This window comes from Fulmarus glacialis, unplaced genomic scaffold (assembly GCF_000690835.1).
Source record: "Fulmarus glacialis isolate BGI_N327 unplaced genomic scaffold, ASM69083v1 scaffold14193, whole genome shotgun sequence".
Taxonomy (NCBI): domain Eukaryota; kingdom Metazoa; phylum Chordata; class Aves; order Procellariiformes; family Procellariidae; genus Fulmarus; species Fulmarus glacialis.
The window spans coordinates 32,638-56,116 of NW_009202392.1; the positions used below are offsets into that span (position 1 = coordinate 32,638).

Sequence of the window (23,479 nt, forward strand, 5' to 3'; positions counted from 1 at the left end):
TAATCAAAGAGAGGTTAAACCTGTGGAGGAGGATTTGGAAACGTAGGGAAGAATGTCAGGCTGACATTATTGAGGTAGAAAGTGTCCAACACCATGCCATAAGCCACCTCCCAAAATTACCAAAAAAAGATGGAACAAACTGAATATTTGTGCAGAATCATTTTTTTATATTATTACACTCTTAAATGTTAATAGTTGGGGAAAGTAATGTATGAGACTTCATCTCATATATGAATGTTGACCCAAATAATTTTGCTGTGGAAATACTTGTCCAGTCAGTCTTCAACTGCTAGCCATCACGACAGGGAAAATGGTGTAACAGAGGTGTTTCATATACTTTTGGGTGATCTTTTGTAAATGATCTCTTTCCAACAGATCTCAGGATTATGCATTTCTTCAGATAAAATCAGTTTTATAAGAAAGAAATTCATACTGTTACGGTAATTACAGACAGTAAAGTGAAAGACAAATGTTTGTAGTTCATAAGCATTTCTGAGAACCACATAACTAATATGAGGCTGTATCTGTGTGTGAGAGAGTGATATGTTTTTAATATACAATATATTTTCAACAGGAAAATACCCTGACAAATTTTTTTCTTTCATTTATGAGAAAGAAGCTAGTTCCTTTGCTTGTGCACGTTTAAATAGCTGACTCTTTATGTTAAGAAGTGATTAAGTCCTTAAAGTTTATTTGTAACCTGTTCCCAGTTGCTTATCATTAGGGCTAGAGATGGCTCTGTTGTACTGATTTAAATCCAGAGAACTCCTCTGATCTTAGCGGCGTTGATGCAGAGTGGGCTGGGATAGATAGAAGTAGACTCTGGTCCATTGCTGAATTGCAGTGATGGAAGCTTGTAATAAAACATTAAAGCTAGGAAGGTGGTTTTGAATCCAAGAATCTGGATTCAAGTCTCTGCTCTGTTATGTCCCCTGTGTGATTTGGAGAAGTGAATTAAATCTACATCTTTGGAGGTTTTTAGGCAGCTGAATGCCTTTGAGGATTTGATTCTTGTTCATTCCTGGGTTTGTTCTTCATCTATTAAACCGATACATACATACACTCTTAGGAGGTTGCTTACTTTACCGCTGTGAGGTATTTCATCAGTGTGGTTAGTGGAGTCCTCACCAAATATTTTATCCAGATAGTCTGGAAGCTTTGAAGAGAGAGAGAGTTTGGAAGAGGAGCTTATGTTTAGAGGTGCTGTTGAAAAAACAAACTGGTGTGAGTTAAATGATTATCTGAAGGATGCCTGTGTCTTTTCAAAGGATTGAGCAATCCTGGTTAGTGAGATGTGGTAACTGGAGCAGCACAGACACCAGTTTTTTGGGGCCAGCTGCCCTGCCCTTCCTTCCTAGCCTTGCCGTGACTAATGTATACCCTTTGGCTGGGATTCTGGCATTTAGCTTCTTCTTGTTTATATTTTGTGCCTACTTCAAAAGATGCCTGGTCTAAAAATTAGGCCTCTCTCTGGAAAGAAAGGAGCTAGGGAATAGTTCAGAAAGCTTTCGTGATTAGCACTGCAGCCCATGTGGCGGTGACAGTTATCCTGAATTGCACTCGGGTTATTGGTCCTGTTTATGGAATGAAACCCAAGACTTCAGACTTGCAGACTTGTTTGGAGAAGTCTCTGGAGAAGGGAGAATTATCTTGAAGGGTTGATTGGGAGGGGAGGGATGGTGTTTTTGTGGATGGGACAAAGTACCACGGATTTCTTGTCATCGAGCCAAAAGCAAGTGTCCCTGTGACAGTATCTTTGCCAAATGAGAGAATTCCGCTTCTATCAGGCTTTTAATAAATTCAAAACGTGTTCTTTGGAGACCGGTGACATACAGACTGATCCACTGTAAGAAAATAGGAAGCATATAGCTCGAAGAGTTATCAGGACTGTGAAGCGCAGGTGCAGTGTGGGCCATTACTGTTAGATTTTATTTTTTTTATTTAAAAATGACATGTCCTTGAGTCTACAGAGTAATCTGAAAGAGTTCTGTGTGCTAAATAAGAAAATTGTTAGCAGGTCTTGTTAATGTTAGCCAGGAAGCACACAGGCAAACAGGAAGCTTTAGCTATTGTTATTGTACAAATGCCCTTTACAGAATATTAGCAAAAGAAGCTTAATGTGTTTTCCACAAGAACAGGAGCCCTTCATAGTGTCTAACTGTATCTGCACAGTGAAGAAAAAGTGCATTGTCCCTTTCCAGCAGTTTTGACATACATTGAAACATTGCATTTCAGAGATTTGCATTCAGATCTTCAAATATTTACTACTTCGATTATTTTTTAAAGATGTTAGGATTGTTAATTAGCTGTGACAGTATCTAGCCCTTAGTTTTCTATTGTGTTCATTTGCTGCTAAAAAAAAAAGTCAGCTAGGTCAGTATAGAAAAGGATTGGGGGCAGGCGCGGTAGTAGATGTATTACTGGCAACTTGCCACAGAGACAGTGAACTCTGAGCCAACCATGAAGTCATTTTGAACTCAGGGAGTCTCACTAATCCAAGGCGATGTGTCTTAATTTGACAAAGCAAAGACTGCTTGATAAGCAACCCCCACTAGAAATGCTGTTAAACAGGGGTGTTTGTAAGTTTAGATGTGGACGAGAAATGTGGTGATATGAAAGGAATCATCTTGTTTTCGGGTTCCTACTCCCCCAAGCCCAAAGGCAGGCTTGGCTCTGTTCTCCCCTGGAGTTCGGGCTGTGCAGTGGCTTGATGTGAAATTTGAGAAACATATGTAGTTTTCTATTTCAGGAAAATGATCTCAGGGATTGAATGTGTGTTTTGTTGGCTGTTAAGCTCTGATCTTGCCTAGTGTGGTAGTTTGAGAGTGTGTGTATATGTGAGAGAGAGAGTGTGTGTGTGTGTGTCTGTGTAATGGTTAAGACATTCTCCAGTGCTTTAACAACAAAATAAAAAAAAAAAATTGGGGTTCATATATTCATTGCTGTTAAAGGTCTTATTTCTGCAGTCTCAAAATGCAACATCCTGCATCATAAGAAGCCTCTTAAATAAGTATACTATGCACATCAGAAAATGTTTCTGTCTTTTATTTTTCCATAATAGTCATTAACATTAGCTCGAGCTGATGAGTGGTACACAGCAAAGGAGCTGTGTTTAAACAACCCTTTCATTGTTGATCCTGTGCAGAAGCAATATATATATGAACACTGTAATTATTAGCTTCTCTGAAGGTCAGATAATAATCTCCCCTTAATAAAGTTTGTAAAGAGATGGCTAGGAGTCTTTGAGATCCGGCTTGCTGACGTGCTAACTAATGGTGGGACTGGATAACTGTGCTTCGCTGAAGCTGGGGTGGGGAGGGGGAGAAGTATCGAAGGAGGTTGTGGTGTTATGGCCTTAAATTCTGAGGAAAGACAAGGCAGAAACCACAGAGGAGCTTGTTGTCTTTCAGTTCTCTTCATCTCATTTTTTTAGTCATCTCGGTTCTCTTTAGGCTGGGTGTTCAGGGGGTGTATGTTTCTTTTGCGTTAGCTTTTGTGAACGCCATCAGGGATCAGACCCTGACGGTACAAGGCATGTTATAAACAATCTGTCGTCTTCTTTGAACTCTTCCTTATGTGAAACACCATGGAAAGCCCCATGCAAAGCCCTTGTCCCTTGTGAGATTGGGTCTCTGTTCAGCAAGAGCTGTGTAACAATTGCTTTCTTGCATAAATTTGAACCAGATAAGGAAATAACCATATTTATGAACTCCTGGGTCATTTACAGCCCCAGCAGTATTTCAGTGTGCACATATATAATGCATGTATTCACAGTAAATTCTTAAAAAGCACCCCCTGAAAACAATAACATTCCAGGAGTGTTCTCATCCAGTGAAGGAAAAGAAAGCTATATAGCATGAAGTCTGTGCATTGTATGTGTACATATAGTGCTTAAAAGTATTAAACTCACTTAAATTTGTTATTCCATAGGGGGTCTTTCTTCTTCTTCTTTTTTTTTTTTTTTTAAAATGTTACTCTTCTGTAATATCTTACATATGAAAGTGTCTTAATAAATTCAGCCTTAAAATGCTTTTCTTAAGAAAGAAGGCGGCATTATTATTTTAAAGATGGGAAAATAGCCGTATAATTTGAAGGGTAACATTTTTCGAAGTGTTTAGCTGGGCGTCCAGATTTCTGTCTAACTTGCAGTGAGAATTAGGTGTCCTATTCCATAGGCATTTTTACAGATCACACTACAAATTATTTATTCTGGACCGATTCTTCCTCCAGACTTCCCAAACAAATGCTTTTCACCACTAGAGTGTTCCTCCCATCACTTTCACTGTAATACATAGTTGTAACAACAATCTTGGCCTGGAAGGCAGTTTACTTACACGTTTGCTTTATTTTTGTTGGCTGGCTATCTAAACCTGTTTAATGTTAGTAACTTTCACTGGAAATTCTCATCGTGCTTTAGAATGACACTGATGGTGTCAGGGTTGATTTACGTTATCTCTTTAAGGTAGCATTAGCTTACATAGGACTTTTTGTCTTACTTGTTTTAGCATTCATATTATCCAGAGAGGAGCCTTTTACCTGTGAAATGTAAATAACCTGGCAACGAAAACTTCAAAAGAAAATGATTCTTTGTCCGTGGCAGTGATACCAATTTTTGCCAACTCTGTAACATTTAAAATAGAGTACTTTTATGCTTGACCTGTCATCTGCCTATAAAAATAATCTTAGATCAATGATACAGTGCTTTCAAGAATGTGTCTAAAGAAAGCAGAGACTTCTACATATGTGTTCTGTCATTTCTTCATTGTGGTAGACCATCTGCTGCTTTAACTATAAGTAAGATCTGATTATTGATTTGGTGTAAGTGCCTGGCTATGCCTTCTACTTGCATTAAGATAGTGAACGCTTTTACTGTAGCTTGCAAATTGGTGTTGCCAGATAGTGAGCCCGATATTATACAAATATAGAATGTGTTACATGAAATCACCAAGGTTTTGTTTTTTCCTTCCCCTGTTCTTTATTCCAGTGCCATTCCATTAAGCTGCTCATTAGATGAAAGATTGTAATTCAGTCTTCAGTGGATGAAATGTATATGTACTTATGGAATCAAAGACATTCCAAGAAAGGTTGTTTATTTTCTTACTACCTTCTTTAATTAAATTTTGATGGTAGGATTCTGACTGTCTGACTTGAGAGAAACAGATAAAGCAATAATGATTGCAGTGTGATACAGCAAAGATGACTGAAGTTATGTTTATTGGTTGTCAGACCCTGCGTGCATAAGAAACTTAATTCTCCTGTGGATAGGACAGTTGAAATTTCTGATTCCACCATGGCTGTTAGTTTTATTTTTAAAGTGAAGGGGGGAAGTTTTCAATTTTATCTTTTAGTATCAGCTGGCTTCAGGTGATATTTGGATTTTATATATATATTTGGCTCAAACTGCTCACATTCAGCTTTAAATTGCCTCTGGAGCTGCTAATCTAAGTTAAAACCTGTGTTTGTCCACTTTATTTTAGTTCAAGTGCTCTACCTCAGATTTGTCAGCCTGAGTCATGAACTTGCTGGTGTTCTGCATTATAGATACATCCTTGTACTCTCCTGAGTGGGGATTTGGAAACAACAAGCATTCCTCAGAGAGCCTGTCCCTGTGTTACCCGTGGGGCTGTAGTCAGCTCAGAGCCCCAGAGCTGCGGCTTTTCTGCCACCACTCCCAGGCTCCGTGTGCCAGTGGCTGTTAGAGTAGAAGGCAGTCCGTGGAAGGTGGCCTAGCAATTGCCTCTAGTACCCCCACACAAGGAATTTTTGTCAAAGTGGGAAAGAAAGTAGGAAAGCCCTTCACACTGCAGCAGTTGATCGGGAAAAACTTACCTGAGGATGTGCAAAGAGAGATATGCCTGTTATATTCAAAACACCTCCTGCCCCCAAAACCCACTTGCATTTATGCATATGTAGTACATGTTGTTAGGATGAAGGAAATAATTCCAACTTTCATTCACTGTAGTTTGAAACTTACCGTTTTGAACCTTACAACTTACAGCTTACTACTCACTGCTCTCCTCTCCTTCCAACCTAATTTTCCAAGGTGAGTTCTTTCTTCTGAGGAATGAGGCTGGATCTGCACAGTAGGGTGTTTTTATATTAAAAGTGATGAGGAGGGGAGAACATGCTGCGTAATACACAGAAAACTCTTTTCCTGTAGTTTCTATCTTCTAAGATTCCCTCCGTGAGTCTGTACTTGGGAGTTTTTAATGCTGGTTTGTTGTGGTATATAACGTATCTAAGAAAGGCTCTTTTGAGAAAAAGCAATATTATGATATAATTTTACTTTCAAGAAACAAAATCAGTGTGCTTCCTGCCTTAATGGAAAAAGTAGGTGTGATGTTGTCCTTAATTCCTTGAACATAGCATCTGTATGCGAGGTTAATGCCGCATAATGCTTTCATCTCCCTATAAAGAAGGGAAAATGGGTAATGTGTAAGAGCATGATACACTGTTGACATCTCTTCTTCATGTTTGTCCTTCATGAACAGTATCTTTCATATGTCATACTGGGTAATGCTTGTCCATGATATATATAATGTGAATATGTATCTCAAAGACAAATTCGAGTTCATTAGTATTCACCATTCCTCATGCTGATGCCCCAGTACCACCAGGTATGAATATAATGGGAGAGCTTTCTGGAGGGATTCCAGTTTGTTTCAGACTTCCTGGTTGTGTATACTTTGTCCTGTAGCAACTCTTCATTTTGTGTGTAAGGGCAGTTCATAAACAGATGCTGGATCTCAACATGGTGCCTGAAATTTCCTGCTATTTCTGACCTGCCTGTAACAACACAGACAATCCTTATTTACACCGATTAGCTCCACTGGTAATCTATCTAAGTAAATTTCCTCTTAACTCTTTCTTTTTCAGCTTATGTCTCTTTCAATGTGGGTCAAAGGGAAGTTATACCTACTAAAAATGGTAAGAGTCAAGAGATCTAATTGCCTAACCTATCAAGAGACATATTAGTTAATTAATTAATTAAAGTAGATGCTGATTTGCTTTGGCACAAACAGAATAATAGGGAGAGAAAGGAGGAGAGTGAGTAAAAAAAATGTCCAAAATGACATAGCACGAATTACCTGGTAACTATGGTATCTGCTGTGCTGATGGAAATCACTTCAGGCTGATCTCTAAGGCTTCATCCCCGATCTTGTTTACTTGTGGGTTTATCTGAAAGGGCCTCTATTTGTGTGTGTGTGTATGCACACATCTGTGCATAAAATAGGGAATATAGTTTTACCTTATTAAATTTGAAACTCTGCTTGGAGGAATATTGCTCAAGAAAACCGCATCAGGCCAAGCTTTTGAAAATGCAGACTGGTTTCGAGAAAGCATTTTAATATATTGAAGCCTCAAGCCATCTACCTCTCTGCTCCTGAGAGCTCTACCTGAAAACTTCCAGGGCTGAATAATTTAAGGTTTGGGGTTTTTTAATCTTTCTGCAAGAAATACTAGTCTGATGTTTTATTTTCTTAAAGTCTGAACTCCACATAACTTTTTTTCAGAGCTGTTTATCCTCACTCCAGACATGAACCTTGGAAAGGTGGCAGAAAAAACAAACAGCTGCTGTGTTTTTGGGCAGTCTGCATTCCTTTAAACTCTCTGAGATCAGACTTGTGCTGAGATTTTCAAATTATTTGTCCTAGGGCTTAACCACTTTCACTCCTGCTTAAAAGTCAATGAGTTTGCCGTACCGGTGCTTGTGAGAGCTGTCATGCAGAGCCTTAATGATTCAAGAACTATGAATATATGATGTGTTCTTAGGGCTTTTTATTATTGTTTCATTCCAACTTCACCTACCTCCCTAATCATCTTTCCATTTTTGGACTCCAACCTTTTTTTAACTTAAGCATTTTGCTTAAGATGTTCTAGGGAATTTTGCTTTCATTTTGGTTTTGGGGTAAATTTGATGCATATAAAAAAGTGATTAATGGACTGGCGTGGAGGTAATAAAAAAGACTGTCACATTCCCAAGACCCAGAGTCGGAAATTATCTTCTCCAAGCTTGTGTTTCTTTCCTTCACAAGTGGGAAGGGGGAAGGAGGGCCATCGGTCCTGTGACAGTGTTTTGTGCCCTCTTGGTGAAGTCTCCAAATATGTTCTGTGGAGCTTGATCTAAGAGGTGGAAGAGTCAGGGCAATGCGGGCTTGTGTGGTGAACTACTAAAAGCGTCTTTAATGGTGGGGGCCTTCATGTGGGTTTGCCTATCAGAGAGATGTGAGGGTGCTGCTTCTACTTGTGCCTTATAAGTAGCCTAAATCCCAAGCATGTCTTGCAGTTCCCTCACTTTCCAATTCATGGAACTTCCCTGAGTAAAGAGATTGGTTGTACCAGATCGCTATTTTTATGATACGGGTTAAATATATTGGGCAGGATGCTGAGACCAAACGTGTGTTTACTAGCAACTAGAGTTAATGGAAAAACAACGCAGTCAATCCAGTTCTGCAGGGCTTTTCAGTTAACCATGATCATTCTTTTCTTTGGGCCTTTTTCCAGCAAAGCACTTAGGCACGTGCTTAAAGTTAAAGCATGTGCTTAAGTGCTTTGCTGGTCTGGGTCCTTTGTTTGCTATCCAAGCATGTTGTATGAACAGGCTGTTGGTTGCATGAATGTTTGGGGAACTGTTCTTACACTGTTCATTTTTCTCCTCTGAACTTTTTGTCCACTTACGGCCCAGAAAAGATAATTTGTGATTTCAGTATGACACATAACAGTTTGCAAACAGTCTCTAGGTTATTGACTGAGATCAGTTGGCACTATTTATGAAGAAATTGTGTGTTTGGAAGAATCAAGGTCAGTCCACCCAGAGAAGTTTTCACCTGATGTCTTGCTCCAGCTAAGTAATCTGACTGGCAGGACTTGTCATATGACGAGAGCATCTTCAGACAGTTAAGGTACTGTGGATTTAGCCCATGGTATGACATGTTATTCCTTCTTCCAGAAAATTCTCTGTAAGTAACTGCTGCCTTTTAGGTGGCACTTGCTGTTATTTTTTGATCTGGATGTAGATTTGTTTGTTTATTTATTTAGTTCTGTTTTTCATTACTGCAGTCCAGAGTTGCATATCTCTGATTACTGCAGGGCAGCAGGTCTTGTGCTGTCCCTCCTCCTCATTCTCATACCATCCATGGCAAGTCAGGACAGGAGAACTCAGTTAAATTCAGACCTTAGGATTTCTGTCTGCATCTTGCAGCAGTGAAAGTTGGCCTCTAACCTCTAGAGCCATCTTTGAACATCAGTGAGTTAATTTTCTTTGTATTTTCTTTGTCAAGGTGCAAACCACTTTACACTAAAGAAAATGGCTTAATTATGCAGAATGTACAGCCTGATATTGCTGACTTAATTGCTGGAGTTAGTAAGGACTATCTATATAGAATAAGTCAAGCACAATCCTGCAGTTGCTTATGCAAACAAGTGACTTACATAAATGGTCCAGTTGACGTCAAAGACACTATTCGTTCAGGTCAGGTTACTCACACCTAAGTCTTTGTAGGACCAAGCTCATAGATAAATAGTAGTTTGCAAAATTGCATTTTAAAAAATTTGTTCTTAATTTCTCTTACATAAAAATGTACAGGGTTTCAATGAAGAGTGATCTTTTTAATTCCATCACTTAATTTGGTCAAACACACAAATGTGGAAATTCTTGCTTTTTTTCCCCATTAAAAAAAAATAAAGCATTAAAGAGGGAATAAAGCATTCTTTATTTTTTCAGGCAGCTAACATAGGGATTTTAAATTGACTTTTAGTCCATTCTTCTCTGTGCTTGCAGCATTTGCAAGTGTATTTTCTGCAAGTATTGCAGTGTAATTCAAGTATCAAGAAAGGGAAAGACAAATATTTTAGGGTTGTTAGTACTGCATGAAAGGGTTCATTAGAGTTTAGAATAGTGGTAAACTCCACCCTTCTGGTTCAACCGTCACCTTCCACAGTGTTTAGTGTAAGGCAAGCTCGGGCATTACCCGGCTTACCTGGGAGGGTTAGCTCTGTCTCTGAGAGAGCTGCGGATGTTCATTCCCAGATGAAGTTGTTTTTAAGATTTAAATGAATGTCAAAACCATTGATGTCCACCTTCCTTGTGTAACAGGCTAAAGCATCTGAAATTAGGAGAGTAACATCTTTCTTTTAGCCACTCTTCCAAGAACCCGTGATTTGTTTGATTGTTATAACAAGTCAAAGTGGAGGTTCGTTTTGTCCAGTCCCTTCTCTTTTACACTGGCAGCAGTAATTGTTTCAGAGGGAAAAAAGGGGGGAGGAATCCTAGAATTGACAACATGTTAACTTCCTTCTCGGGATAGTTCTTTTAAATCATTCTCAGTTAATGAGGGTTTATGTTCTCTTACGTTATTTCTCTCTATTATTATGAGTGGAAGCAGTCTAGATATCCATTAAATGTAGTCTTCCCCCCCCCCTCACCCCCCCCGTTAAGGTTTTGGTCCCAGCAATACCCATACCCCTTTTCAATTGCATAATGATTGCTTGTTTTGTTTGAATGAATGTATTGCTGTATTTTGAGGAATAATAACATCTGATTTGTCTGCTCTGTAGCCTTCCTTATTTTCTGTGTTCATCTCCCATTCCTCTCCTTACTGATGTAAATAAGCTGTTTTTTTCATTCTTACTTTATGGAAATTTATGTATGCTTTTACTCACTTCTGTTATCTGTTTCAGAACTCCTTGTGGTTCTACCTAGTGGGGTTTTCTTTGCTTGGTTTGCAAAATCACACAGCTGTCCAAATAATACTGCTGATCTCCTTGCTTTTTTGAGATTTGCTCAAAAATTTACTGTCTTTTTTACATGAATACAATTCCAAAGGACTGTAAACTCGAGCCATTATTATTATTATTATTAAATATACTCTAGAAATAGGTGCACTGATACTGTCCTTTAAAAGATTAAAATACAAGCATACAATACAGCATATGATGTATGTGAAATGAGCCATCTTGCTTTTGCTTTGATGTAAATGCTTTATCTTAAAATCTGTCAAAAATGTTTTTAAAAATAGATACTAATGAGTGAAAATTTTGACCAAATAGATCTAATATTTAGGAATGACTTAAGATTTTAAGAGTATGCATTGACTGAACTGATTCTTGTGGCGGGAGGTAACAACACACCTCATTGCCAGTGTAGGAATCTCTAACGTGCGTCTTTGATTCAGGTGCACATGGCAGCTGAATCCTATCATCCCAGTTTGAGTAAGACTTGAAGGAAGTTTGCCTGAGTAAAGAAGGAGGGCTCAATATTGGAGTTTAGCATGTGAAATCAGATCAGTCTGCATCAAAATGTAGTTATTAAAACTTTCTTTTATTGCAGTACTCTTGGCAATTTCCCTGCTTCTGTTCTGGTTTCACTTAGGCTTTGTCTGGCCACAAGTGCATGACAGCCTAGGTTAGTCTGACTAAGCTGGTAAAAACTCCCATTAACTCTACTGACATTTCTTCAGGACTTATACTTGCACATATGTTCAAGTACCGTGCTAAATTAGTCTCTCAACAGTTTTGACATTAGGAATAGATACATTATTTACTCATGAATTAGTAAAATGTGTCTTTATAGTGAACTTGTGAAGAGATTTCTGGACTAATATTTCTCAAAATATCAATGTTAGGGTTGTGAGGGTGGTTTTTTCCCTCACTACTCTAATTCTAACCAAGTATATGAAAACAGCACAAACCACATCACGAAGTGTAGCATTGCTCATGTGGAGATTTGCTTTACTAGTCAGTGTATAGAGTGTCAGTGTCCACATGGCTGCTGGCCAGACACTGCCCTCAGCATCATGCCACACTTTCTAAACGACCAGAAAAGTCCACAATACTTCCTAAGTCTTTGTGCTCCCTAAACATGATTGTTGGTGGTGCATGTCCCATGTTTACTTTTCACACAGTAGAAGGATAAAGTGTCATGGAGCTAATTACTGCAGTCTTCCTATGGCCTGCTGATGCCAATCCTGCAGAATAATAAAGTCTATTATAATACAGCTAAGAGATGTGAGAATACATGTGGCCATGTGAGGACTAGCGGCTGAAGCACCAACTGGTACTGACAGATGTGTTAAGTGATGCATGTGTGGATGTCAGTAGTGGTGTGCTGCCATTACGGTAAGGTTGCTCTAAGGGAGTCATCTCACTCTATCAAAAGCCATATGGTGGTGAGGGAGCTTGCCTGAAACCTGACTTCCTTTTTCTCAGTTACTTGTAGTCTTTGCTTAATCTTTTGACTAACTTCATTGAGTGTTTGGGGAAGCCTTGAACTATGGTAAATTTGCTCAAGCTTAGACTTCCAGCGGAAAGCTGTATACTGGCTCTGTATACCGATACTTTCAGTTTTAATTGTGTAATAGTTTTAACTGCCTGAAGAAGGGAACAGGAGAAGATATGTTTTTTAAATACAAGATCTTAATTGAAATAGATATTTGACTTTCTATTGCAGAGTGGTTTGCTTGAAATACTGAGCTTGAAAGAGTATATTTTTCTGAATAAATTGAACTGAAACACTGCTGATGTTGCATAATGGCAGGAGGTATGTCCAGAGGGCAGGTTGCCGGACTGGAGCGGCTGGATATGTGGGCTTTACTTCCAGTTTTGCTTTTCATTTGCCTTGCCATTTTTTTGGATGATTTTTATAACCTCTCCTCTGCTTATTAAGCTTTTAAAACTTACAAAGTTTTAAAAGAGATTCAATTTTATATATGTGCACGCTTCTTATTACTCTCATATTTAAAGATTTAGACTGTAGCTGTGCATAGGAAGACTGAAGCTGTGCATTTTTCATATGTTCAGCATCATGGTATCTGAATGGTGTCTTTCTGCCTGGGTCTCTAGACTGAGTTTCTGGAGTTCAAGATTCAATTCAGGGGTCTGAATGAGGTTTACTCTTTGACCCTTGGCCAAGTCACTCCATTTCTTTTGCCTCTGTTTGCCATCTTTTAAGGGAATGGATTAATATTTCCAATCCCACATGCTATGTCTGATTTGTCTAGACAATACATTTTTGTGTCTAGGACTGTGTCTCATTATGTGTTTTTCAACAATGCCGAAGACAATGGGCTTGAATCTTGGTTGGGTGTCTGTAATATAATACAGAATGAAATTAATAAAAAAGCAAGCAGTCTGCTGACTGTTTGCTTCCCCTTGCCTCATGACATGGTGAGACGTATGTGGGTGGATGAAATATTCTTATTTTGTACTTTCTGGTCCAACTCAACATGTTTAGCTAAATGCATCCCTGGTATGAATCCACTGAAATTATTGCATGTACACAAGGGATTAATCTGACTCGATATGTTGCCCTTGAGATGGGTGTTTCCCTTCAGGTCTGATGACATAACTTCTTCTAGGAATACTGAATTTAAGAGTCTAAGTCTTTAAATCTTTTGATAGTGTGTTCCTAAAGAGAAACACACTTTTTTTTTTTAATTGGCCTCTGTTACAAATAGTAAAAAAACCATAATCTCGTTTTAGTTAGTGTGATTCACCTTTTGTTGTACGACTTTTTTGACATTGGCAGTGTTTGATGCATTTATTTGTATTTTTTAAATGACAGGTTTAAATAGATTACAGCAAACAATTGCAGACAGGTACATTCTCCCAAACCAAAGTAAATATCTGTATGTGTATAAATACGTGTGTTTGTGTGTGTGTTTATGAAAAAGTAAAACATGCCAGTTTTCTTACAATACTTATATATTAAATGCATACTTTCACGTCTCTGGCAAGATGTACAAAGGTTACTTTTTTAAGATACCTTATCCAACACAACATTTTATTCATGTGGGTTGATCCTTAGAGTCTGAGTGTCATACCTCTTCTGGAGCACAGGAAACATCTACACTTTATACTTCTCAAGAGACTTCTGTACTTATTATGGTGGTAATTGGAGGTCACTCTTAACTCTGGTTGGGGCGGTCAGTAGGTTGATACCAGAGTTTAAAGCACTTGCTGCTTTGAAACCTTGTGCTGCTATGTAGTCTTTGAAAATGATCCTATTGTTGTTCTTTTTTTTCTTTCAAAGTGGCACCCAGGGTTTAAATATAACGTGGAATCTTGTCAGGGAGTGGCTGTAATCAGAGGAGATTAATTATAGATGTGGGTGTAGAAACATGCAAATGTGAATTGTATTTTTCATACAACAAAATCTATCCCTTTAAGTAAGCAACATATTTGCTTAGAAAATTCTGTAGTTTAAAAAGCCAGCCAAAAACCTCCTAAGTGTTACAGCATGAACTCCAAATACTAGAGTGAGGTTTGAATTAATTGCTCCTTTTTCCCCTTTACAGAAGTAATTTTAACTTTTTGATTTACTAATTGAAAGACTGACTTCCCTGCTCACTGATTGCTGCTGAGGTCTGTGAGTGGGACTTCGACATGCACGCGTGGTGGTATGTGTTCAGAAGAGTCAAGAGTCCTGCTTCTACATGCTGTATCCTGACAAAAAGCCCATGGTAATACATCTGCCTTGAAATGTCTCCTCTTGTTGAGGTTCTGGAAATAATCTGCAAGGAAACTGTGTTATGGTTGTACAAGAAATTGTTTTCTTGTATTTTCTTCCTAGATATTGTTGAGAACCTATACTGAAATGGTACTGGCCAGCAAGTGGGCATGGAGACAATATTTGTGAAACGTGCTTAGCCAATGCTTTTCTTCATGTGGTGCAACCTTTGCCAGAGTTAGAGCTCCTGCTTACTGCATGAGAAAACCAGTCGTGGCCGTTATCTGCCTGTTTTGCCTCCCTCGGGACAGCTGCCCTTTGAGGCATTGGGACCATTTTTGTGCTTGGATCTGTTAGCGCAGGTTTCCCTGAGCAGTGATGAAGTCTGATCTAATACCTCACAAGTTCGAAAGAGAAATGCTCCTTTTCACCTCAGTGGAAACTGGACAAACCCCATTGCCCATTACAGCCCCAAGCATTTCCTTGTCTGATAAATAAGTTTTGAAGTACTGGTGTAATGCCTACATCTGTTGGTCAGATATTTGATGGATACCAGTCCCTGAAGGGCTGTGATGTAGCTGCAGTTTCCTAAGAGCCTTCCTCTTACCTAAAAGAGTACGTTACTCTTTCATGGACTGTGCTTTGGCAGGGAGATTTACGGTAGAGGAAAGGAGACCTGTTTTACATTTTTACATAAAAGCTGTGCCACCAGTCCAGTGAGATTTCTGACGTTCAAGGTATGAGGCCAACAGAGCTGCTGAATACAAATTCACAAATTTTAAACCAAAATTTAGTCCTGTTGATTGTGAAGGAGTCTTTTAGGACCATACAAGTTCACTGAGTCATAAGTGTTCAGAAAAAAATGGAGGCAATAGTGTATCTTGAAATTCAACCAAATACTTTAAACACAGATTTTAAAGAAAACCTGTGAAATCTTTAAGCCAAATGTAGTACTTCAATATAATTTTTTTGCAACAAAAAAAAATTGGCTTGAAAGGGTTTGGAAAGGTATTATATAGTCAAATATCAGTATCATCATTAGCTTCGATGTATCCAACTGATAGGTCACGAGCTGTTCACTGTCCTTTGGGTTGGTGACTTAGTGGATTGGTATCTTCTACCAAACTTCCACATTTGTAGTAAAAAGAACTCTTTTCTACTAAAACTTTGTATTTTGAAACTGAAGAGCTATTTTCTGAGATTCAGTTTTCCTCATGGTGAATTCAATACTGAAAATGTTTAAAATGAGATAATGAAGACTTCTAAACAAAGAAAAAAAAGGAAGATCCAAATAATTTTTGGAACATTAACTCGTGAAGGCTGAGATCTGCAGTTTAATCCTATTTCAGCTGTGAAATATGACAAAATTGCCATTGAGCTTAATGTTAACAAATAGTGGCTTTTCATTGCATCATGCAGAAGGAAGGAAATTCAGTCTAGAGTTTTATATCTATACTTGTACTTTATATATATACTATATATGTTATAGATCCTTTTCTGTTCTGTGCAGTTTTAATGAAGATTTCAAAGTGGAGAGAAAGCTTTGATTTTGCTGTGATATTTAATTTCTTTGAAAAATCCAAATGGCAGTCAGACTACTTTTTATTATTTGTGACAAATGTAAGTGTTATCCAAAGCATAGAAAGGATGAAGCTAGTAGAATTGCTAACGCTGATTACCATAATTTCCTTGCTACCTTTATTGGCTAGGTTTAAGTCCTCCGACGTGCAAAGACTGAAAGTCGAGGCCTCTAAGTGCAACTGGTATGTGTCTGCTAGTTGTCCCAAACAGGCTTCCCCACCTGTCTTTTTTGTTTGGCATGTTTAATGTTTTGTTAGAAGAAGAAAACCCTTTTCAGGCAAGAGTCGTATTGCACTGCTGTGCTAAGACAATGGGTTTGGGCAGGCAGGAATTTCATAGGCTTTGGGTCAAAGGCAATAATAATAAAAAGTGTGTTGTAAATATTAGGAACTTGGGATTTGCACGGTTGGGTGGATGGAACAGACCCTGACATGTTTTGGTTTGTGTACATGCAATTAAAGAGCTGTTGAATAGGTGAAATGAGTAAAATGCAGACAGTGTATGTGAAATAGAGCACACCCAGACTTGGCCCTGTGGTTTAAAACTAATCTGCCTGAGAGATCTGCTGTAGTAACTGAGTGACAACAGGTGCAGCTCTTCTTACACCGCTGTGAACTCAACCCACCGCTCTTTGATTCTTTTTAGCAAATGCTTAACATGGGCAGCATCTCATGCATTTTATACGTTTCAAAACTAGATGACTAGGTGTCACATTTTTTCTCCTATTGCCTGAGAAGTATTCCCTTGGGACAAATTGCCCTCTTCTTTTCCTATTTTCCCCAGAGCAGCCATATACACCGGGCAGGCAGAGACATTGGTGTGACAGGTATAAATACCAGAAGTGTGGATCTAATAATCTGGTTCTATTTCAAAGGTCATGTATTAATGTATATGGCATTAGCCATAATGGAGCAGAGAATAATTGCTCTGTGATAACCTCTGCTGTATTTCAGGCTCTTGCAGTACCAGTGCCCAGTTGTGTTTAATATAAAGCTTGGATGCTGGGAGTATGTGTTCTGTGTCTTAATTTTTTGTTTGGAACATTTTTGCAAAAACCACAGTCAGATCTGTGACTCTGTTAGAGTGGTGAATTGCGCGTTTTTGTAAAAAGCCTCGAGACTGTGGGGTGCATAATCTGGTAGGACATTGACAGCTTGGTCCAGATGTCAGTATGTGGAGAAGTTCACTTGAGCAGAACCTAAGCCCTGGTTTTCAATTTGAATTAAAAATCTGTTTTAAATTTGAGGTTTGCAGAACAAAAGGAAAAACATGTTTGATGTTGTGACAGTCACACTCCATTGTTTCAGGTCTCCTTCTTGCTTTCAGAACGTCATACAGCTTTCTTAGTTCTTGATTCTTTGTAACTTTAAATAAATCTGGCCAACAGACCACAGAAAGTTACTTCATCCTACTGCACGCTATTCCTTTTGGGACCTAACTATACCGTGTCCTAGCTTCTGTAGGACTTAGCTTTGGTACAGTCCTCAGCAGGTGCAGTTGGTTTTAGTTCATCACCACCAAGTCACTCTCAGTATGACAGCCAGGTTGCAAAGACATTTTTCATGGAATCAAGAGCAAAGCTTCCGTTCACTTCAGGATGGTCAAGACAGGGTTACTACCTTTAAAGCTGGTAGCTGACTCATTTTCCAGGCTAACTAGTATTGTAGCAACCCTCTTGAATGGATGATCCTGTGTAAATATCTTACGGGGTCACTTTTCAGGGAAAAACTGTTTCTTTTAGTAACTATCCTTGTTAATAGGACTTCTATATTAACTTATACTCAAAATTAGGATGACTTCTGGAAGACTACTGCAGTTATAGAATGCGTCCCAAACTGTGTTTTGTTGTCAAAGATACCAAGTATTTTCCCAGACAGGGCAGAATCTCTGCGGAGCTGGGAGTCATGTCCTTGCTTGCTTTATCCCTTCTGGAGTATACGAGATGGTGTCAGCAAAGAACAAACCAAAGCATAAAGCTGTGGCAGCTCTTAAGCAGATGTGAAGAAGTTTTTTGTGACCTTTATCTTTTAGATAAATTTTTATGCAGATAACTAAGACTATGCAGTATTTCCCATTTTTTAATGAGTGTATGTGATTTCCTTCTCTCCAAGAAGTACAACAAAGTGAGAAATAATACTCAGAATGGGTAGACAATGTGAGAAGAGCCACATATCGACTAACTTTGAGCACCTGAGTTGCTTTGGCCACGAGTCTAGTTGCCCTGGAATCCTTTTGAAGGTTAGTGGGGGCAAATAGTTGCTTCCAGACAGCATTTTGGGAATTATCAGTGTGTGTTCAATCACTACCAGACTCCCTGAACCTCATGGTTTTCTTATGAGGCCGTACTGCTGGTGGGTTTTTCAGAATGCTGAGATTCTGGTCATACAGGACTTCAGCACATCTGCAGTCAGTCCTCAGCAAAAGATGTGCAAAAATGCAGAGCTAGACAGTAATAGAAAGTATTGTGTAATATGCTGTGCCCAACCAAATCCACTTAGTAATGAATGTGGCAGGGATTTTTTTTTCTTAAGGCTGTTGGATGCAAGTAGGATCCTATAGTTCTTTGTAAACTAGAATTTGTAAGAAACTCTGAACATAATCATGTTCCTGTTGAAAATCTGGTTTAAATAAAATAAAAGTTTTCCATGCAAAAGGGTTGTTTTTTTCAGTAGGAGTATTCTAAGCAAAACTTTTTGTTCTGAACAGGGAAAGGAAATCTTGCATTTCATTGTATTGGGAATATGCTTGAGGAAAACAGTCTTCAAATTCATGGTATTTCAGCCTAGCTACATATGGCCTGTGCACCATGTCTTTTCAACTCCTGCATTAGATTAGGCAGTTGGGAGAGGACTGTTGCCTAGATGATTGCCTATTAACTCAGCACCTTTGAACCCAGTTGATCCTGGTAGTGAAGTAAGGGGAACATTTGCTTCTATCCATCTGGTTCATCCAGCTTCAGCTAGTGCAAGTCTGGTGTTTATGGCCAAATAATTGAGGCAATACTGCCAAATAGTTAGGAAAAAGGGAATATACCACAGTGAATATCAGTACTGTTTCTGTTTAATGTCTGCCCTTCATGTCATAAAATTTAAGAGTTACTGTGAAATAGAAAGTTTTCTAATAGTTGAGGCTTGCTTTGTAGGGGTAATGATTTGATTCCTTGGCTTCATCTTTACCGTAATGTCTTTCTGGCTACAGTTTTTCCAAGTTACAAGTAGTGCTATCACTTTCTTAGGGTGATACTCTGGAGGAGAACTTCTGAGCGATTGCCCATAAAGCTAATATGTATCTGTACCATTGGTATTCAAAGGTGAAAAACCACGAACAAACTGCTCTCTCTGCATGTGCCTACAGCTCTCTAGGGTGTACAAATTGAGCAGCTGTGCGTAATTATTAGAGCAGCTCATCAGGTAAGTGGCAGGGATTTGAGTTCAACGCATCCAGCTTCTTTTGAACCATGTAGTGAAGCTAATCTGTCGTCATGGGCATCTCAAAGAAATCCTTCTTTCTTGAACTGTTATCTAAGAGACCAGAATGTCATTCTGCAGTATAATACTTTCTCTTAGATATTAAGGATTTATATAAAGCTATATTGTTCAATTAAACATGTCCTTTTTACATGGCAATTAAGTAGTGGCAAGGGTGGAATAAGGAGCTTAAATCCAGAGAAGTGTAAATGCTCAGACTGCATTTACAACAAGTGTTTTGAGGTTCTTGTGGCCATGAAAATAAAACCTACCAACAGAACAGGTTAGTGTTTTAGCTCAGATTTGAGGTTGGTCTTCATATCAGAACCTTCCAATTACAGATCTGCCCGTTAATTCATTTGGGAAAAGGTGTCCTTCCCAGTTCATGTTTTCTATATTGTATTAAAAATTCAACCAGAAATCAGCTATTTATCCTTTTTCTGTAAGCAGTTTGCATTTATAAATGGTGAAAATGCTCACAGCCCCATTACTGTTTCATACTAGAGTATGTTCAGTCCTGCCATATCCAGTAAAAGAGCTCCAATATTCTGGAATTCAGTGGATTGGCAAGGGCCGGTCTGTCCCCATTCACACTGTTTCAGTGGGCCTATATGTGTAATGTGATGTTGCTCAGAGTGAGCTGTATGGAGGAATTGGCCCCTGTTTAAAACATGCTTTTTGGAGTCCAACAAGGCTGCTCCGGTTTCTCTTTGGATAAGCATGGAGCCTCAGAAGGAGTTGCTTTGTGATCTTTGAAAATGAGGAGCCATGGCATTTAGCTCTCATCCTTAGAGCATTTTTCAGGGTGTGGCAATAGTTCATAGCATTGATCTAATTAGAAAAATACATGTTCAGTTCTGATGATAATTTGTTACAATTTGGTATTTACCATATTTGGGAAAACTTGATGCATTATTGTTTCACTCTTTATGTCTAAATTTTTCCTAAAGTGATGAAATGATCTTTATTTCAAATACCCTGTCTTTATTTTTCCTTTTAATGAGAGGTTTGAGCTGATTTGGGGAAAATGTTTATTTTTTCTCAGTATTTTCTTCAGCTTAGAATTTATTTATTCACCCAGTTTTTGTCAAAGATCCTAATTAGATTTCTGTGTCTGGCTTTTAAATCCTTGGAAATTGGAATTTCTTATATCAACATTGTCATTGCTGTAGTTACGGGTCATGTGCTTTTCTGTTTTCAAACCAGACACTGAATTGTAATTGTCTGATCTATTCTTAAACTGTTTAAGAAAAAAAAAAAGGAGGGGGGTGGGTGTCAAAACTGTCTGAAGAGTAACCCTGAAATAATCTCCACAGTATTTATAAGGATATAAATAGTTATCTCTATTTCTTTTCTTTCCCAAAATGTGTAATGTTAATAAATTCTCTGGTTGCAAAGAGCAAATAATGCACCTCTATAAACAGTGGGATTGTGAATGAACATCACCAGTCCTCTGGTTGTAAAAACATGGTCACTCCAAAAGAACAGAATGAAATGAAACATGATGCATTTAAAATATACATTTCTGTCCTCAATGAGAAAATGGGAGCACGGGGAGTCCATGTAATCACCCCATCTTCTGCTCAGTGTCACATAAGGGGATGTACACTGAGAACAGTGCCTTTAGCTGTCCCACCCCGTGAGAACTTGTACATCCGTGGTTCTTCTTGTAAACCCCCAAAACATGGTGAATCTGAGTTTCAGATAGTTTTCCAGCTGTGTGGAAAGGCTCTTCCTGTTCTTATTTGGCTTTATTGTGTGTACAGTATTACTGTCTAGAAGCCTTAGCTTTGATTTGTAGATAGTAAATAAAAATAGCTTCTCTTTTTCTGTTCTGTTTGCTGATTTCTTTGCTAGTTTCTGTTACTATGTTTTAATGGAGGAGAGGCACTCACTGTTGCTTTGTTTGTGGGGTATTTCTAGATAAATGAATGGGAAACTATGACAAGGATGTTTGTCAAGCTTGAAAGTAGCAGAATCCATTGCCTTAGTGGCCTCTTTTTCAAAAAGACCAGATCCTTTATTATTTACTGTATGCTTTTTGCTACAACTGTAAAATAAGAAGCTCTGCTTTGCCTAGATAGGAAAAGTGCGATGGGATTTGTACTAATAGCAAGTATTTTATGTGAAGTTTCATCTCTCCTTTTGGCTGAATACTTAGTATTTTGAGTATCTAGTTGGGTTTGATTGTGTTTTATAGGTACAGGTTATAGGTGCTGATATGTGTGACATACTTTGGGACACCTCACTGTACCTGACTATCAGCTGTGTTGCTGTCTTATTTTTTTCCTGAAGGCAGCAGTCTTCCTTCTTTGTTCGGTAATTGTACCTTGCTGTAGGCAGTGGGATCATATCCAGAGCTGGTTTTCCTTGGCATTATGGTAATGTAAGTAATATGTAATATAATAATAAGACTTTTAGTTTAATTCTCCTTATTTAGGTCCCTAGGTAGTTCACTTGGATGAAAAGGAGGGTTTAACTCAAAAAATATTTTTTGTAGACAGGAATTTTGTTTGGATTTTACTTATGCAAAACTGCAATAAAAAGTCAAATGCTTCAGTAAAATTTAGTTTGCTTTGAAGATGCATGTTTAAATTGTAACATCCTGATAAAAAGAGTATGTCTGTGAAAGCACACCTTGGCTAAAAATGAGTCACAAATAAGCTGTCTTGTAAGACATCAAAGAAAATCCATCTCTGAAAGGGGTTTCTCTTTAAGAACAGTTACGATGTTTCCCTGAGATGCATCTGAGATGTCACGCACTTGATGGTATGGTACCATTCCCAAGACTACAGGCAGCTGAAATTTTCAGTAGTATTTAGCATTTTTAATACCTTTTACTTTACTGACTTTTCAAGCACAATTAAATACTGATCTTCTGAGGTGGTTCTTAGTGTTCAGACAGAAAACAGTCTGTGTAATACTAAATCTTCAGGAACGTTATTCGTATTTTGGGGGAAATGAGAGGTCAGAGATATGGATCATTGTAGGAGAAAAACATTCTATATGCTATGATAGACATTTCTGCAAGTTCTCTTGTCTTTTTGTTTATATTCTGCTCCTGTAGTCTGCCCTTGTGATGCTGTACTGTCACAGTGAAGTTCAGCGTCAGCTTATCAGGAATAAGACTTGAAACAAGAACTTAATACTGCACTCAGCTGCATCATGGCTAATGCTGTTTCAGCATGTTACTGAATTGTCATCGGCTTCTGCTGAAATACAGACCTAATGATAGTGGTACTTGAACACATGCTGTGCAGAAGTTCTGGTGGTTGGATGTGATTTTGCTTGTACACATTCACCTGATAAAGGCATTCTGTACCTGCAGCTACTGAAGCAGTGCCGTTTAACCTAATTATCAGTGCATGCATAATCTCCTGTAAATTGTAATTGAGCTTCAAAATAAGTAATAGAAAGTTTTTTCTAAGGACATATTGTGTCCAAAACATTGCTATTTAGGTACAGCCTGGAAAAGCAGGAATCTTTCTCTGAGCTGCTTGCTAAAGAGCTGTTGTGTTCATGCCATGCTGTCTTCTAGGCATATGCATGGCCTGTTTTTTGACTGATTTATGCAATGAAGTGGCCAGACAAGTTGTTTCAGCAGAGAAGAATCGTAAACATAAGGTCCTGTTAAGGTATGTCAAGACGTGCACTCCAAACAGTAACCAATTTTTTTATTGTTAGCATTATGCTTGGAATTTTTGACCAGTGAATGAAGAGATCATTTTGCACAAACGTCTTTTTAGTCACAAGTTTAAAACCGAATGTGTTCATTTGCCTGATTCCGTGCCTATATTGTCTCTTTTCTAGGTCCCTCTGTACAGTAGTGTGCAAGTGGACGTACACGTCAGATGGAGGTTGGGATGACGGTTTCTGGAAAATGATTGGTTTGGAAGATTTGGTGAAGGATAAGTACGAAAAAATAGGTATATCAGGGGGTTGCTTTGTTTTATAAATATACATATACATAAAAAAGTTATATATA

General features: G+C 38.4%; 1 protein-coding gene across 1 annotated transcript in view; it reads left to right on the forward strand.

Moving 5' to 3' along the window:
- The window catches only part of LOC104074214 (FGGY carbohydrate kinase domain-containing protein-like), a gene marked incomplete at its 3' end in the record, with an annotated part of 44,254 nt that extends 20,834 nt beyond the window's left edge, over positions 1–23,420 (forward strand). The window contains exon 5 of the mRNA XM_009574266.1: positions 23,305–23,420. Coding sequence (XP_009572561.1) covers positions 23,305–23,420 — 116 coding nt within the window. The remainder of the gene's footprint in view (positions 1–23,304) is intronic.
- Positions 23,421–23,479: the final 59 nt, after the last annotated feature.